At 45.5% G+C, this 14,599-nt stretch overlaps 2 protein-coding genes across 2 annotated transcripts in view; one reads left to right on the forward strand and one right to left on the reverse strand.

Annotated features, from left to right (window-relative positions):
- The window catches only part of UBXN10 (UBX domain protein 10), a 7,618-nt gene extending 6,348 nt beyond the window's left edge, over positions 1–1,270 (forward strand). Inside the window, exon 4 of the mRNA XM_027905191.1 lies at positions 165–1,270. Coding sequence (XP_027760992.1) covers positions 165–462 — 298 coding nt within the window. The 3' untranslated portion in view covers positions 463–1,270. The remainder of the gene's footprint in view (positions 1–164) is intronic.
- Positions 1,271–4,347: 3,077 nt separating this feature from the next.
- On the reverse strand, positions 4,348–13,934 carry LOC114068814 (ATP-dependent RNA helicase DDX19B). The gene is made up of 12 exons (XM_027905200.1): positions 13,830–13,934; positions 12,675–12,723; positions 12,242–12,295; positions 11,223–11,358; positions 9,338–9,430; positions 8,584–8,686; positions 7,923–8,037; positions 7,599–7,776; positions 6,980–7,217; positions 5,777–5,939; positions 4,952–5,143; positions 4,348–4,820 (listed from the first exon to the last, which is right to left on the reverse strand). Exons 1-12 carry the CDS (start codon positions 13,884–13,886, stop codon positions 4,759–4,761), a joined length of 1,440 nt encoding a protein of 479 aa, XP_027761001.1. The 5' UTR covers positions 13,887–13,934; the 3' UTR covers positions 4,348–4,758.
- Positions 13,935–14,599: the final 665 nt, after the last annotated feature.

Raw genomic sequence — 14,599 nt, forward strand, 5'->3', positions numbered from 1 at the left:
CAGACCAGCCGGCTGGAAGTGAGTGAGGGGCAGGACACTCTGAAATTCAGCAAAACTCTGTCTGGAGAGCAGGGATCTGGCAGCATATTGTCAGGAAGAGATGTTCCTGCTGAGGAGAGCTCCCATGTGCACTGTCCCTCTGAGAAGTGGGGAAGGAAAATGAGGCAGGAGAGCCCTTCCACGTCCCCTCTAAGCTTAGAAGAGCCCCACGTGCTGCTCGCGGTCCGGTCTCCCTCTGGCCAGAGGTTTGAGCACCACTTCAAGCCCTCTGACAGTCTCCTGACAGTCCTTGCCATGGCAGGACAGAAATTGTTGGCCAACTACCAACACTGCAGTGTTGAAACGATGGAAGTGCCCCGGAGGAGCTTCTCTGACCTTACGAAGTCCCTCCATGAATGTGGGATCCTCCACAAGACTGTGCTGTGCATTCGACAGGACAAGCAGCATGATGCAGATCTTTAGGCACATGGAGATGGGTTGTTCTGCTGAGTGGGATGCATTGCTTCTTCCAAAAAACCTGACTCTGATGTTTCCTGGGCCTACTTCTTGCCATCTTTCACAAATTCCCATGAAGTAGAGGTATGGATGTTGAGAAATAGTATTTCAGATGTATAAACCTGTGTCATAAAGAGCAGCTTGTTTCACCCGTGCCATCACAAATTGCTTTGTAAGTGCCACCAACCTTCAGCCTTTTTGGTTTGTTGAAAGTTTCCAAGTTTCTAAAACCCAAGTTTCCAAGACCTCTACTCTTCTCCTTTTCTCTATTTTGGGAAGGTACCACTTCCCAGAGTGGACCTGGATGCACCTATTTGGGAAGGTAGAAGCAGAACTGTTTTACCTGCAGGACCACCTTCAGTAGCTGATCATCATCCTAAACATCTCAAGAGGCTGAAAAGGAGTTTAAACCCCCAAACCATCTGGAAGCAAGAGTATTAACACATTAAAGGGTTATTAGGAAGTATTAAATTGCAAGACTGATTGTAAAATACCTGTGAGAACTCAGCTCTCTCTGGGTAACCTCAGTCCACCTCTTTACTGTGACTAAATCACCTTTTTAAGAACAAATAGTTATTATTTTGTCTTGGTGAGCAGCAGGATTTTCTCCTTAGTTTTCCTTCTCTCATTCAGCTTGTGTGATCTGCAGGTAAGAACAGATGGATAGTTAAGAAGGGATGTTACAAATAGTTCCATTTAACACCTTTACACTGAAGTTAGTCCAAGAAGCAAAGTGTTATTTTGGGAGTTTTAAAATAAAAATTTATTAATGGGATTTGACTGAGGAATTGGCTTACAGCATCATTAAAAGGCTGTTTGGGTGACTTGGCAGGTTTAGGTAACTACAATGGAAATTCAAAGGCAATAATTCAATCTACTTAAAAAATGGATCACTTGCCACAGAGATGAGCAAGTTTAAATGGTTTGAGGCAAACCCAGTTTAAGTGTAACTGCCAGAGCAGCCCAGTTCAGGAGCAGAAACACAACAGCAGCAGAAAGCTGATGCTGGTGCTGATCACAAGTGTAGTATCTGATCTTAAGTAAGCGTTCAGCATCCAGTGGCTTTGTAAAACCAGTACCTGATGGAACAGTTACCTGCTGCTGGGTGGTGGGTGATGGAATGGCACAGCAGCAGTCTCAGATATTGAAACATATGGATGCTTTCAACCAAACCATAGTGGGGAGCAAAGAAGTTCAGGACAAGGAACGATTTTCTATATTCCTTTCAGCATTAGGTGGTTAAATCCCTTGTTCTGACTGTTGTGCACTGTGTTACTTCACCATTTCAGTGTTTCCATCCTGTGTTAGTACAGCCAATGAGTGTCCCTGGTGGTGCAGTGGCTAAACCACAGCGTTGTCAACGCTGAGATCTGGGTTCGATTCCCGGTCGGGGCCCCTCCCCGGGCAGATGGAGCTCGTTAGCCCTGTAAGGCAATCCATCTACGTCCTGAGGACCTCGCTGCCACCGTCCAAGCGTGCTTGGCCCCGGCAGATGAACCTCAGGATTAAAGGGTGGGCTCAGTTCCGCGCACACTGTGTCTCACCTAAAAAAGTCCAATGCGCAGGCTGGAAGGTGGAAAGACCTTCTCCGGTTCTTCGTTCGCGAAGAGACTGGCCATTATAGTACAGCCAATAAAACCTTTCAGGTTGAAACTTGAACTTTAAAGGATTTATGTGAGCTGGAGGTTTATTCATCACATCTCCTCTTAAGAAATGCCCTTAATTTGATGGCAGATAGCTCAGGGATTGCCCAAATCAGCTATTGGATAGTCAGCTGCCCTCCACACCACCTTGCCCTGGTCTTCCTGGAGTTTGGCTCTCCATCCTGTGTTGGATACAGCACAGCAGTGAGGGAGGAAGCACTTTGGATCAGTGACAAGCTGTTATTAGACACAGGGACCACCACAGAGATGTGAAAGTGCAGGGGCTGATCTCTAAATAAGAACAGAAGAGTAAGATAACATAATAAATCTAGATCACAGTGGACTTCTCATGGTGGAGGATGTTCCTCCTGCATATTTAAGCTAAAGCTGGATGAGTTTGGTTCTAACCACCTCACCAAGGCTACAGCATCTCCAAAGATGAGCATTTTAATGATTTCTTTGTCCAAAACCCACAGAAGTCTTTATCTAGGCAAGCACAGTGAAGGGAAAACAACTCTTTTCTCCCTCAGTCCTTTTTCTCTTCCCTTCAAAACTCTTCTGGGGAGGTTTTAGAAGCAACAAGTCTAGCACAAGAAGCACTGGGGGGAAGAACAATATTTATTTGACCTCGTTTATTGTGTGACATCACTTAACAAATTTCCTTGTGGGAATCTTTTAAGGATTTCAGCATTAAAATTCAGTCTGTCACAGGATGAGGTGGTCATAAATAGAAAACTTACCATGACTCCTGGCTGGTAACGTCCTTACCTGAGGCTTTTAAACACCAACAGAGCATTCAAGTAAGAAATCAGCAAAGGGATCATTCGGTATGTGTTCTTTATTCCAATTAAAAGTACATTAGAAACAGCACACAGGACCAGCAGCAGCTTCCATGACAATTCAGCCCAATACTCTGCTGTCACCAGGTCATTCAGCTGTACTGGGAAAGTAGGTGATAATATCAAGTCTTCCACTCGACACGCAAGCACTCACTCACCTGCCACTTTAAATAGGATTCCAACAGAATAAAAATAGATACACCCCAGAATACAAAAAGTTTAATTTTAAGCGTTTTTTTTTTCTTCACTAAAGCTTTTATACAAATTGATAAAAGGGTGCACAATTTCCTAAAATTTTAGGTACATTTTAAATGAGCCTTTTTTTACTTGGTAAAAGGATCCATGTTCCTGTCTTTGAACAGAATATGGTGGCCAGAATTGCAAAGAAAACAAGTAATAGTTTAAATTTACAATTTATACATTTGTTTTGACATGATTCCCATACTGAGTAGCAGGGCCATGGCTGCTCACGCTTGTCCCATTTCCCCCCCCAACAGAGAGCTGTGCACTCTAAGTTCTAGTTCAGGAGCCTCCTTCTCCTGGAAACTGGGCTAGGGAACAGCCCACAGGCTTCCATCTGTGCGCACAAGAATGGTCCCAACACACAGGAGGTGTAAATGCTTTCTTCTCCAGGAATTGTGAATCCTACCTTCTCCATAGAACGCCCCAGGGCAGGGACCAGTGACCTATTTTGCACTGTGGAGCACTTCCTACCTGCAATTTGGCTGAGCAATTTAACTCAAAACTCTGGTACTGTAACAGGTAAACTTGGTGTTCTAAAGGTAAGTTTCTTGGTTAATACAGACTATCATGATCTTTTGTTTCTTTTATTCCTAAATAACTGGTGGGTGAAGCCCAGCAGCTCTGTACATTATCCATGCTGAGCTTCACAGCATAGGGAACTGAATCACATAGGGGAATTTAATTCACAGAGGGGAATTTAAGCAGACAATTAATTAGTACAGTTCCCTTCATATTGAACCCTCCCATCCCACCCACCCACCCACCCCTTAGCCAAGTTAAACACTTCAGATGAACTTCTGTACTGTCACCACCACCCCCTGTCACGAGGAGAGGCCATTCCAACAAATCTAGGACAAGGGAAAAGTAAATACTGCCCAGCAAAAGCAACACGGCACCTGTGGTTGCAAGTAGGAGCTACTGGAAACATCCTCAGGACAATATACGTAAGGAAAAGCAGGGCAAATCCATCAGGAAGCCAGAAATGAGACTTAAAGAGCTCAGGGGAGTGCCAAGAGAATGACATCCTAGTTTGTACAAGTTGAGTATTTAGCCAAAAACCAGCTGCCTTTTTTGGGTTTTTGTTGTTGTTGTTGTTGGTTTTTTTTCCACTTATATCAACAATTTTTTTCACTTATATCAACAGCTGAATATAATTCAGCTGTTGAATTTAAACTGATCAAGTTAATGCTGCACATTATTCCAATTAAAGGCAATAATGTTTTTTTTTCTTTTTAAAATTTTAGATAATTCTATATTGCCCCTCTTTTGGCAAGTGTATTTCTCAGAATTGCAAAGTTCATCCCATTTTAAGGCTAAACTAAGAAATGTTAAAAGCTTCTGTAAACATTTCCTCTTCCTCCCCATAGTTGCACAATTTGAAGTCCCACTGCAATTTTGAAAATGAGGTAATTTTTGTGTACTCATATCTTGAAGAGTTCTTTTCGGGATGAGCTGAGAGGCTGTGCCAATCCAAACGCTGATCCAATTGTAGTGGGAGAGCTTCCACAGCAGGGCACACACCAGTTCCAGCAGCTACTTCAGTTATTTATCTTCTCAATTTCATCCAAGTCATCAGTATCCAATTTGTTTATCTTTTTGTCTGGGAAAGACGAGAAACTGGTTAGATTTTGTAACACATCACACCCATTAGATCTGCTCAGCATCCAACTACTGAGAATTCTGCAGGAATTCCACAATTTTAGAGACAGGAGAAAGCCTGGGGGTACGTACTGAAATGTTCCTGGATTCTGTTGAGAATGTTCATGCTGTGCTTGCTGTCCACCATGTTAATGGCCAGTCCTCGCTTGCCGAAGCGACCGGTGCGGCCGATCCGATGCAGGTAGGTCTCGTTATCTGGATTCCCATCTTTATCCACAGGGAGGTCAAAATTGATAACGACAGAGACCTGTTCTACATCAATCCCTGACAAAAAAGAAATCATGTTATACAACTACATTTAAAGCCTTTCAGATCAGGAACAGCCTCCTCAATCTCTGTAATGGAGCTTTTGTGCAATATTCTCACAGTGTACTTGGAAATAAAACCAATCTAGTTAGAGCAGAAAATCCCACTGAAACAGTCAAAGGAAGAACAATTGGAGATGCTTTAACTAGCACTCAAATATTTTGGAAACTCTCTGCTCCTCTGTGAAGCTTCATGGACTACTTGTTTTTTTTCCAAAGACTACCCTGTCTCAACTGTTCTAGGATGCCAAATTGCAACAAAAATTCCTACTGGAATACTGAACTGGATTTCAATATTTTTCAGCTTTCTATACTTCAGCAGGTTTATTGCAAACCCTGAGGGTCAGCAGCACAAGTCAGGCTTGGTGCCAGAAGCAGAAAATTCTCACGGGATGGACTTTTCCATCTCAAGCTGTAGGAAGCCAACAACGAATCCTGTGTTTGCCCATGGGTATCTTTACTGTAAGGACACTAATTTGTCCTGATTGGAATATCTGAGGGTGGAAATTCTCCCTGAAAGCTGGCCAAGGGTGTGTCATCTCAGGAAGTGCTGCCTCCAGCCCCCCTCAAGTCCTGCTCCACCATATCCTACCTCTGGCACAGACGTTTGTGGTCACCAGCACCTTTTCCTTGCCCTCTCGGAAGCGCTCAATGACAGCAGCTCTTTGCTCCACCATCATCTCCCCACTGAGCAAGGCCACCTGATGGCCTTCCCTGGACAGCTCTGCTGCCAGCCACCCTGCTGTCTTCCGAGTCTGGAACACACAGCCCAAAGTTGGGAGAGAGTTTTAATGCTGGAAAGCAGGAATAAACCTCTCTGGGGGACACTGGAAGCTCAGTGGCTGATTTTGTGTCTCAAAAGGAAACGGCTCCTAAGTGCTGTGCCCACTATCACAATGAGGAAAACAGGCCTCTGCCCCTACAGGAGCCCTTGATTAAGAAAAGGACACCTTTTATTTGTCCTCTGCTTGGATTTCAATCTGCTAGAGACTGGTATGACACATGTACACTGAAAACTCATGTAAATGGTCACAAAAACACAACTACTCAGCTTGGCAAATGGCGGGGTTAGAGCTCAATGTAGTTGTGAAATCCCATGGAGGCTCTATACAGCCTTGAATTAAAGAAATCCCAGTTATGATGCAATTTTTTGAGTTCCAATTATGTCCTGAGATAGCCTAAAAGCAAACTGCTATAGCAGACTCCAGTTTTATCCTGTCTGAGCTCATTTTAACCTGGCTGTTCTGTGCTGTCAGTACTGGTTCTTCCCTAAAAGTTATTATGGTGGTTTCCAAAAAAAAGAAAACGAAGTCTCAGTATGATCCACAGCGAGACTCCAGAGATGTATCCCCGATTACATGAGGGAACAGTTCTGTATCAGCCACAGGAGCAAAAAATTTCCCCATCCCTCATTCTGCCCAATTTTGACCCATTTTCCAACCTCACTTTTTTTTTCCCTGCAGTAATTCCAAGTATACTTTGTTTTGGAAAACTGCGTGTTACTCTAATCTTTGCTTCAGAGGACTTCAGGAAATAAAATGACTATTCAGGAATAAAAATGGCCAATGTGGTCTCCCAGATGGACAATCCCAGAGAAACAAACCAGCCAGTGCTAACCTGGCTCTCAAGATTTCACTCTAAGAGGAAGCCAGAGATGCCAAAAAGGGCAATTTATGTTCTCAGTTTCTTTCTGAAAACCATGTCTGGCTAGTTTTTTGACACAAGCAACCACTACAGAATCACAGAAGGGTTTGGGCAGAGGTCACTGGGACTAACATTCCCTGGAAGCACTCACATGGCAGAAGATCATGGCCTGGGCAATGGTGATCGCGCCGTAGATATTGCAGAGAGCTCTGAACTTCTCATCTCTGTTGTTGCACAGGACATAATACTGCTTGATGGTATCCAGGGTCTCCTCCTCACGTTTCAGTTTGATAATGTTTGGGTCAGGAACAACTTTTTGAGCAAACTTCCACACAGAATCCTCAAAGGTGGCTGAAAACAGGAGCATCTGGCAATCCCTAGGGAGCATTCTGCAAGAGAGAGGAAAATAGCACACCACCATCATCTCCTGATATCCTGATGGGATTAATGCTGCAGGCAAAGCAGAACCATAACTTTGGAACCAGGTATTTCAGTGGTTGGAGAGACTAATGCTAATGTTACCCACCCCTGATGACTCCCTCATGGAACAGAGGCACCCAGATTTGCCTCCTCAAAAGGAATAAGCCCTGCTCCAAGGACAATGTTTTTATTCTATAAGGAAATGGAACTGCTTGTCATCCCCTGATATTATGCCTCTAATAACCACTAACAAATTAGTGCTAAATCTAAAATTTTGGTTTTTGCTGTAATCTTGGTGAAGACACCTGTCAAGACTCCAGCCCTGCTGTCCCTATGGTCCAAGTCCTTACCTCTGAATGCGGATGCTCTGGTCCTGGTGGCCCTGGGTTGCGATCATCACATCAGCCTCATCCAAGACAAACACTTTGATTTTCTTGGGATCTATGAACTTCAGTTTGGAACACCAGTCCAGCACGGTGCCGGGAGTGCCGATTACAATCTGCTCCGAGATCTTCTGCCCTCTCTCCACTGCCAAGACAGAAAGGAAGGCTATTGTAGGATGGCTGTGCACACAGGGAAACGCTCTGCCCCTCTCTGATCCAGTCTATTTCATCTGCTGGTGTACCTGAGAAACAATTTTCTCATTCTTGTTGGTGGCACTTTCCCCTACTCACGTTTGTTGCCTCGGACGGCGTACGCAAGTTTCAGCTCCGGATAAAAGTTCCCCATCTGTTCAATCACTTTTCCTGTTTGAAGTGCCAGCTCATATGTTGGGGAAAGGCACAAACACTGCAGGAACAGGATAATGAGTTTGAGATCATCAACATCCAGGGCAGCACTATCACACTTGCTTTTTAAAATCTTTGCTGAAGTTCTCCTCAAGAAAACATGCAAGTAGCTGAACAGTTTTTCAACTATCCCATAAGGAAATTGGGTTAAAAAAGCCGTTTTCCAGGCATTATTTGCTGTGTTGTCAGGTATTTTCTTTCCAACCCAAATCCACTTTCCCAACTCCCTTCAGCCTGCAATACTTCTCTGATTTAATTCCTCCCAGAACGATTTAACTCCTCAGAGACCAATGGCATCCTGTGTGATGCACGGAGAGGACTGAAAGGAATAAGTTTTGAGCAAAATCCATCCCTTTTGCACTAAAGGCATTTTAACAGATCCCCAAATCTCCATCCCCATTAAGCAGTTTACAGAAGAAACAGCATAATGGCTCCATCAAGCCATGAATTTACATTCCAGGCTCTTCACTAGATGGCACTGCACCACCACAGAACACCCCATCCACGGAACATCCATCCCAGAACAGCCATATCCTAAAAACTTCACCTGGGGATACTTGTTTCCGGGTTCAACACGGCTAAGCATGGCCAGGACAAAGGCAGCTGTCTTGCCAGTACCGGACTGCGACTGTGCGATCAGGTTCTGAGGGCTGCAGGGCACACAGCAGACACAGGCTCAGAGGGTCAACCCCACAAACAACACACTCCCAGGGTTGGGTGACACAGAAACGCAGTGCGTGGCATTTTTGTACCTGTTACGCTTCCCCCTGCTCTGGACTGCAGCTAATTTGATCAGCTATACTCCATGGGGTAGAAATTACTTCCTGCCCAACTACCTCTGTCAACATCTCTTGATTATGGAGATTTGCAGGGAGAACTGTGATTATTTGTCAGTATTTTCCATTTCACATCTCCCCCAGTGTCTCAGTACCTTACACATTCCAGCTCAGGGCTGGAGAAAGGAAAACCAGCCATGCAGGCACTGCAGCACCTCAGCTATTCCCACCCACCCACGACTTCTGAGCTATTTCACATTGTTTCTCCCCAGACTGATGAGGAAAATGGGATTGACCACAGTCAGACACCACAGCACTGAGTGTTTGGTACCAGCTGTAGGAAAAGGACAAATCCAGGGCTGCTGTCACAGAGTTCATCACCACAGAAATACTGTGGCATGGGAACCCTTACTCCATATCCTGACAGCTTCCCCATCACCACCTCCCATCCAAAGTCCAGGAAAAGCACACTAAGCCTTTCAAATCCTTCCATACTGGAAGGCAGTGGGAAGAATGTGCACGTACGGTTCAGCAAGCATCATGGGCAGGGCATTCTCTTGGATCTTAGATGGTCTGTTGAAGCCCATGGCATAGACTCCTTGCAGGAGCTGTGGTTTCCTGAAAATAGGAATTTTTATATCATGACCTTTAAAGTACATTTGGTTTTCATTTGTGTACAAAAAGGTGAGAAAAAAACTTGACAAGATGACCTAGGGCTGTCCCTGCTACAGTTCCACCAGTGAAGCAACTATGATCAGCATCTGGAAGTTACAAGTGCCCACAGGAAGTCTGGAAAGGAAGCTTTGCAAGAACCCCTGGATTTACCAGTCAGCCTGCCTGTCCCAGCTCCAGGGCAAACCCTGTGTCTAAGGCCATCCATAACTGCTTGTTCCAAAGCAGCTTTTCAGACTATCCAGGAATCCCAGAGCAGAAAGCATTTAATCCTGTCCCTCAGGTCAATCCCATTTCTTCAGCCATGCCTAATCTTGGTGCCAAAATTATCACTCCTTGACAACTTAAATGCAGGACAAAGCAACCTCAGTACGTGAGGAACTGGATGAAGGGAAACATCATGAGATCATTGCAAGGACTTAAGGTCATGCGGATTCTGTAATACAACTGACACTGGAACACCAGAGTGATGCTGGCTCAGGGAAATGACTGATAATTAGTTTGCTGTGATTACACCTTGTGATCCATGGGTACAACTCAGCCCTCAAACCCAAAACTGTGGTGACACTGCTGGTCAGCAAATTCTCACCAATTGCTTTTTCTCAAGGGACCTTTCTACTCTCATCAGACACTTGTGCAGACAACCTGAACAATCTCAATCCACGTTAGGGTGCTGGAAAGTCTCAGCTGATGATCCCCAAGTGCTTCCTGGATGCTGCCAGTACTCTCCTTTCAAAGCAGGTTACAGGTTTCCTGCCCACACTTCTCACTGCAATAACTTTCTACTCAGCACAATGTGCTTTTGCAGAAACGCTGTATTACTTTCCACTGATGCCTGGAACAAAAGCGCTTTGAAAATGTAACCTTGTGCTGCTCCAAGCAAGGACAGACAAAGCTCAATTTGGCACTAGTTGCCAAGGATACACCGAGTCATAACAAAATGAAGACTCAATTAGTCTGGCTGCCCCCATCATTAACTCCCTGGGATTGTTTGCCTTTTGAAATACAGGAATTAGTCTAACAGGCACTGCAGGATGTCAGCCTTTTTTTTTTTTTGTCGACATTCAACCACTAACATTAACAAAGCAAAACAGCATCCTGACATTTCACTGGGAGAAGGCTCCTCAGCTCCCATTTCCCTGCGGAACTTGTAGAGCAACAAATCTCAGGTCAGAGTAACCACATGGGACAGCACATTATTTTACCCATCTAAAAGTCTGTCATGCCTTAAATACAGATATCACTTGGAAGCTGCCCTGGTAAACGTTTTCAATGGGAAACATCAGAAAATACCAATGTTAGTGGTCTCTCCAGGACATAAACCCAGTATTGCTGTGAGAGAAAAGCTTTTCTCTTTGTGCTTGTTTCAGCTAAAAACCTTCACAAGGCATCCAGATAAAACAACTTTCTTTGAATTTAAATACAAATAATACGGTCATTTATTACTGACAAATTGGCAGTAACCTTAAACAGAGAACCACGCACATTCAAGTGGTATCTCCTGTGCAACCAGGGAATTTTTCAGGACACAAGGAGAGGCTCCAACTACCTGATGGGCTCCAAACACACATCGGCTGCCAGTCTCACAAAACTGAGTCATAGCTGCTCTCCCTAAGTTCGAGGCTTCTTACAACTGACTGAAAGATACAGCCAGAAAGGAGCCTGTTTAATATTTCTGGTCCCAAGATTCAACAGCTCTATGCAGAGAAGGCTCTGGCTCATCCCAGCAGGCACTTACAGGCGCAGCTCCTCGAAAGACTTGACGGAGTAGAGGGGTGATGTGGGGTCCCTCTGCAGCACCTCCACCTGATTTGTGGTGTCAACCAGGTTACTGCGGATCAGCTTGTTCAGCAAGGACTGGGCAGCTCTGTCCTCTGGGAAAGGAGGTGGAAAACACAGATCCATCAATCCCAGCCTGTTCCAGGTGTTGCTCCCACTAAAATGCTGAGCCAGTTAAAAGGACAAAATTCTTCATCAGAGCCCTAACTTCCTGGATGAGACATGAGATCCCAGAGATTTACATTTAATGTTCTGAATGAGACATCAAGAGATCCCAGGGATTCATATTTAATATCCAAGAAGATGAATCAAGCAAGCACTGTTTTAAGGAGGACTTTAACAGATCCAGAACTCTGCTTATTAAGACATTCTAGCTTAGTATCTATCTGGGACAGGGTAAAGGGCCTCTTCAAGCCTCACTCTGACACATGGGCAGACATCTTTTAGGGTTTCATTTTTATTTCTAAGGGAAGTTTGAGGATAAATGGCACTTTAAAAGATTCCAGGATTGAAACCCTGCAAGGGCTGAGGATAAGTGAGACCAAAATGAGGTTAAACTGCTGCATTTTGGGGTTTTGCTACTAAATCTGTTTCCTAAAACCACCTTCTGAAAGATTCCGACCCATTACCCACCTCTGAACAGCCACTGCATAGATGCAACATGTTGGTTGCTACAGCAATCCCAGCTCCAGGTCATCCAAATGCTCCTGTATCCAGTCCTGCCTTGAGGATACTGCTATACCCTTATTTCTCTCCACTCTAATCCAGGAGTCTCCCAAGTTATTACAGGACACAATGGCTTTAAAAGTATTATGGAGGAAGGACATGTCTTACAATTAAGTCCTTGGGGGCAGGATACAAGATCAGCCATCCTGGGACATAAGGCAGACTTACTTTAAGTATATATGAAATTAATATAACTATAATTAATAATTATATTAATTTCCTTGCCAAAGCATTTTTCAAGGAGGCACTTACCCTTCTCCTCATCCTCTGCCTTTTCCACATTGTCGTCCGGCTTGACAACGGCACCTAAATTAAAACAGTTTTGGGGGGCACATATGAGGTCAGGCCTCAGAGACAGCCCACACCCGTGGAGCTTGGGAATACTGTGGGAAAAGCTACAAAATAGCTCATTTTCCTGATGAGAACCACCCTGCTCCACTGCTGTGCAGAGAAAACCCAAGTTCCAGCTCAAAGTGAAGTTTATCAACCACACCAACAGATTCTGCTCACAGAGCTCCCTGAAGACAGCAAATTATTTAGTCTTTGCTGCTGTTTCATTTCAGCTCCGTCTTTCCCTCTTCTGGAATTTCATGACTTATCAGGAATTTACTTTGGCAGCAGCGCTCTGAACCCCACAGGAAAATGTTCCACCCATTCCAAGCCTACCTGAGCAGCTAGAACTCACCATTGGCATCTGGTTTGGTTTTTTCATCCTTAAGGTGTAAAGTGCTCAGCTAGAAATGAGGAAAAATACAAAATCAGAGAAATTCAAAGGCTTCCTACATTCAAATTCCAGCAGGGAAAACCTGAGCTTTGGATTTATTAAGTATTGCACAAGCCCCGGCCAAAACCCTGCCCGATGGGAAGGGATGAAAGTATAACTTGATTTCAAGAGTTTTAAGACAAATACAACTATTTCTAAGCAAGAGTTTTAACAGAAATACAAGTTTTTCTAATCTGTAATGACAATACAGAGAAGGAGGTGTTTTCTGTCCAGGAATCTTCACTCTCCAATAGCTCTGCTGATGGAAAATGGGAGAAAAAAAATCAACATCCCAAGATGAAGACAGGACCCAAGCACAGTCCTGGGTGGCACAAGGTATACCAGGACGGATTTTTTTCACCACCTGGGATGTGCCAGGCAGAGCAGCCCCGAGGGTGCTCCCCACATCCAGGGGCTCAGTGAACGCTCTCCATGCCCAGTGCAGCACTTGGGAGGCTCAGAAAAACACCATTTTTCTAGGAACAAAATTAGATCCTGTCATAAAAATAAAATAAAAATAAATAAATAAATAAATAAAAAGACAAAAGGAGATTTCTTTTTTTTGGAAGCTGGAAGACAAGAGCTGAGGCTGGGTGGGTGCCTGAAACGGTGCTGTGTCTGGATGGAGGGTGAGGGGGAAAACAGAAAACACAATATTTTTTGAACAAATGTAGAGCCTAAGAAAATGAGAGAAAAAGAGATTTTTTGGGATGCTAGAAGACACAACTGAAGCTCAGTGGGTGCCTGGATAGGTGCTGTGTCTGGATCGAGGGTGAGGGGGAGGGCAGGGACGTCCCTGCCCTTTGGATACGCGAAAAACCGCTGAAGGAAAAGAAATTTTGAAAAATAATAACAAAAAACAAAAAGGGGGATTTCTTTTCGGTTCTTTAGGAAGAGCCCAAGCCCAGGGACATCTCCGTGGCGGCACGGGACCCTCCCTGCCCCCGCGGCACAAAATGGGGCGAGGAAAGGTGTTTCTGCGATCGCTGTTTTCTTACGAGAAGATGGCCCCGGGGGCCCCGCACCGCTGACCTGGGCTTGGTATCCCGAGCCCCGCAGCTCCCGGCGGGCACTCACCGACTCCGCCGCCGCCTCCTGCTCGTCCACGGCCAGGGCCCACGAGTCGGTGGCCATGGCCGGCCGGGGCCGATCAGCCGCGATGGCGCCGGGCGGGGGCGGCGCTTGCGCTCCCGCGGCACGGCCCGCGCCGGGGCAACCGCGGCCGCGCACCCGCGTTCCGGGGGCGGCGCGTTCCGGGCAGGGGCTGGAGGGGTCTGGAGGCGCCTCAGGGGTCACCGCGCAGGATGGGCACGGAACGGGATCCCGCTGGGAGCTGGGGCTGGGACCTGGACCCCTGTATGGCCCAGGGCTGCGAGGTCAGGCTGTGCCACAGAGTCAAAGAATCATAGAATCAGACGGGGTGGAAAGGATCTCTGAAATCAAGTCCAACCCTTGTACCCTTGTTCCACTACCACTGTGGTTACCAGACTGTGGCACTCAGTGCCACATCCAGTCTCATCTTAAAAACCTCCAGGGACGGAGAATCCATCACTTCCCTGGGCAGCTCATTCCAATGCCTGATTACCCTCTCTGTAAAGAATTTCTTCCTAATATCCAACCTAACCCTCCCCTGGCAGAGCTTAAGACCATGTCCTCTTGTCTTACTGATAGCTGCCTGGGAGAGGAGACCAACTCCCACCTGGCTACAACCTCCTATCAGGTAGTTGTAGAGTGTGATGAGGTCTCCTCTGAGCCTTCTCTTCTCCAGACTAAACAACCCCAACTCCCTCAGCCTCTCCTCATAGGGCTTGTGCTCAAGTCCCTTCCCCAGCCTGGTTGCTCTTCTC

Source organism: Empidonax traillii, unplaced genomic scaffold (genome assembly GCF_003031625.1).
Source record: "Empidonax traillii isolate 1590-97213 ecotype Southwest subspecies unplaced genomic scaffold, ASM303162v1 scaffold1129:size175808, whole genome shotgun sequence".
NCBI classification, from domain to species: domain Eukaryota; kingdom Metazoa; phylum Chordata; class Aves; order Passeriformes; family Tyrannidae; genus Empidonax; species Empidonax traillii.

Coding starts and splice junctions, on each gene's coding strand:
- LOC114068814 (XM_027905200.1), bottom strand. CDS start 13,886: ATGGCCACCGACTCGTGGGCCCTGGCCGTGGACGAGCAGGAGGCGGCG. Junction 9,431..11,222: donor TCTTTCGAGGAGCTGCGCCT/GTAAGTGCCTGC, acceptor TCCTATTTTCAG/GAAACCACAGCTCCTGCAAG. Junction 7,777..7,922: donor CGCCGTCCGAGGCAACAAAC/GTGAGTAGGGGA, acceptor CTGTCTTGGCAG/TGGAGAGAGGGCAGAAGATC.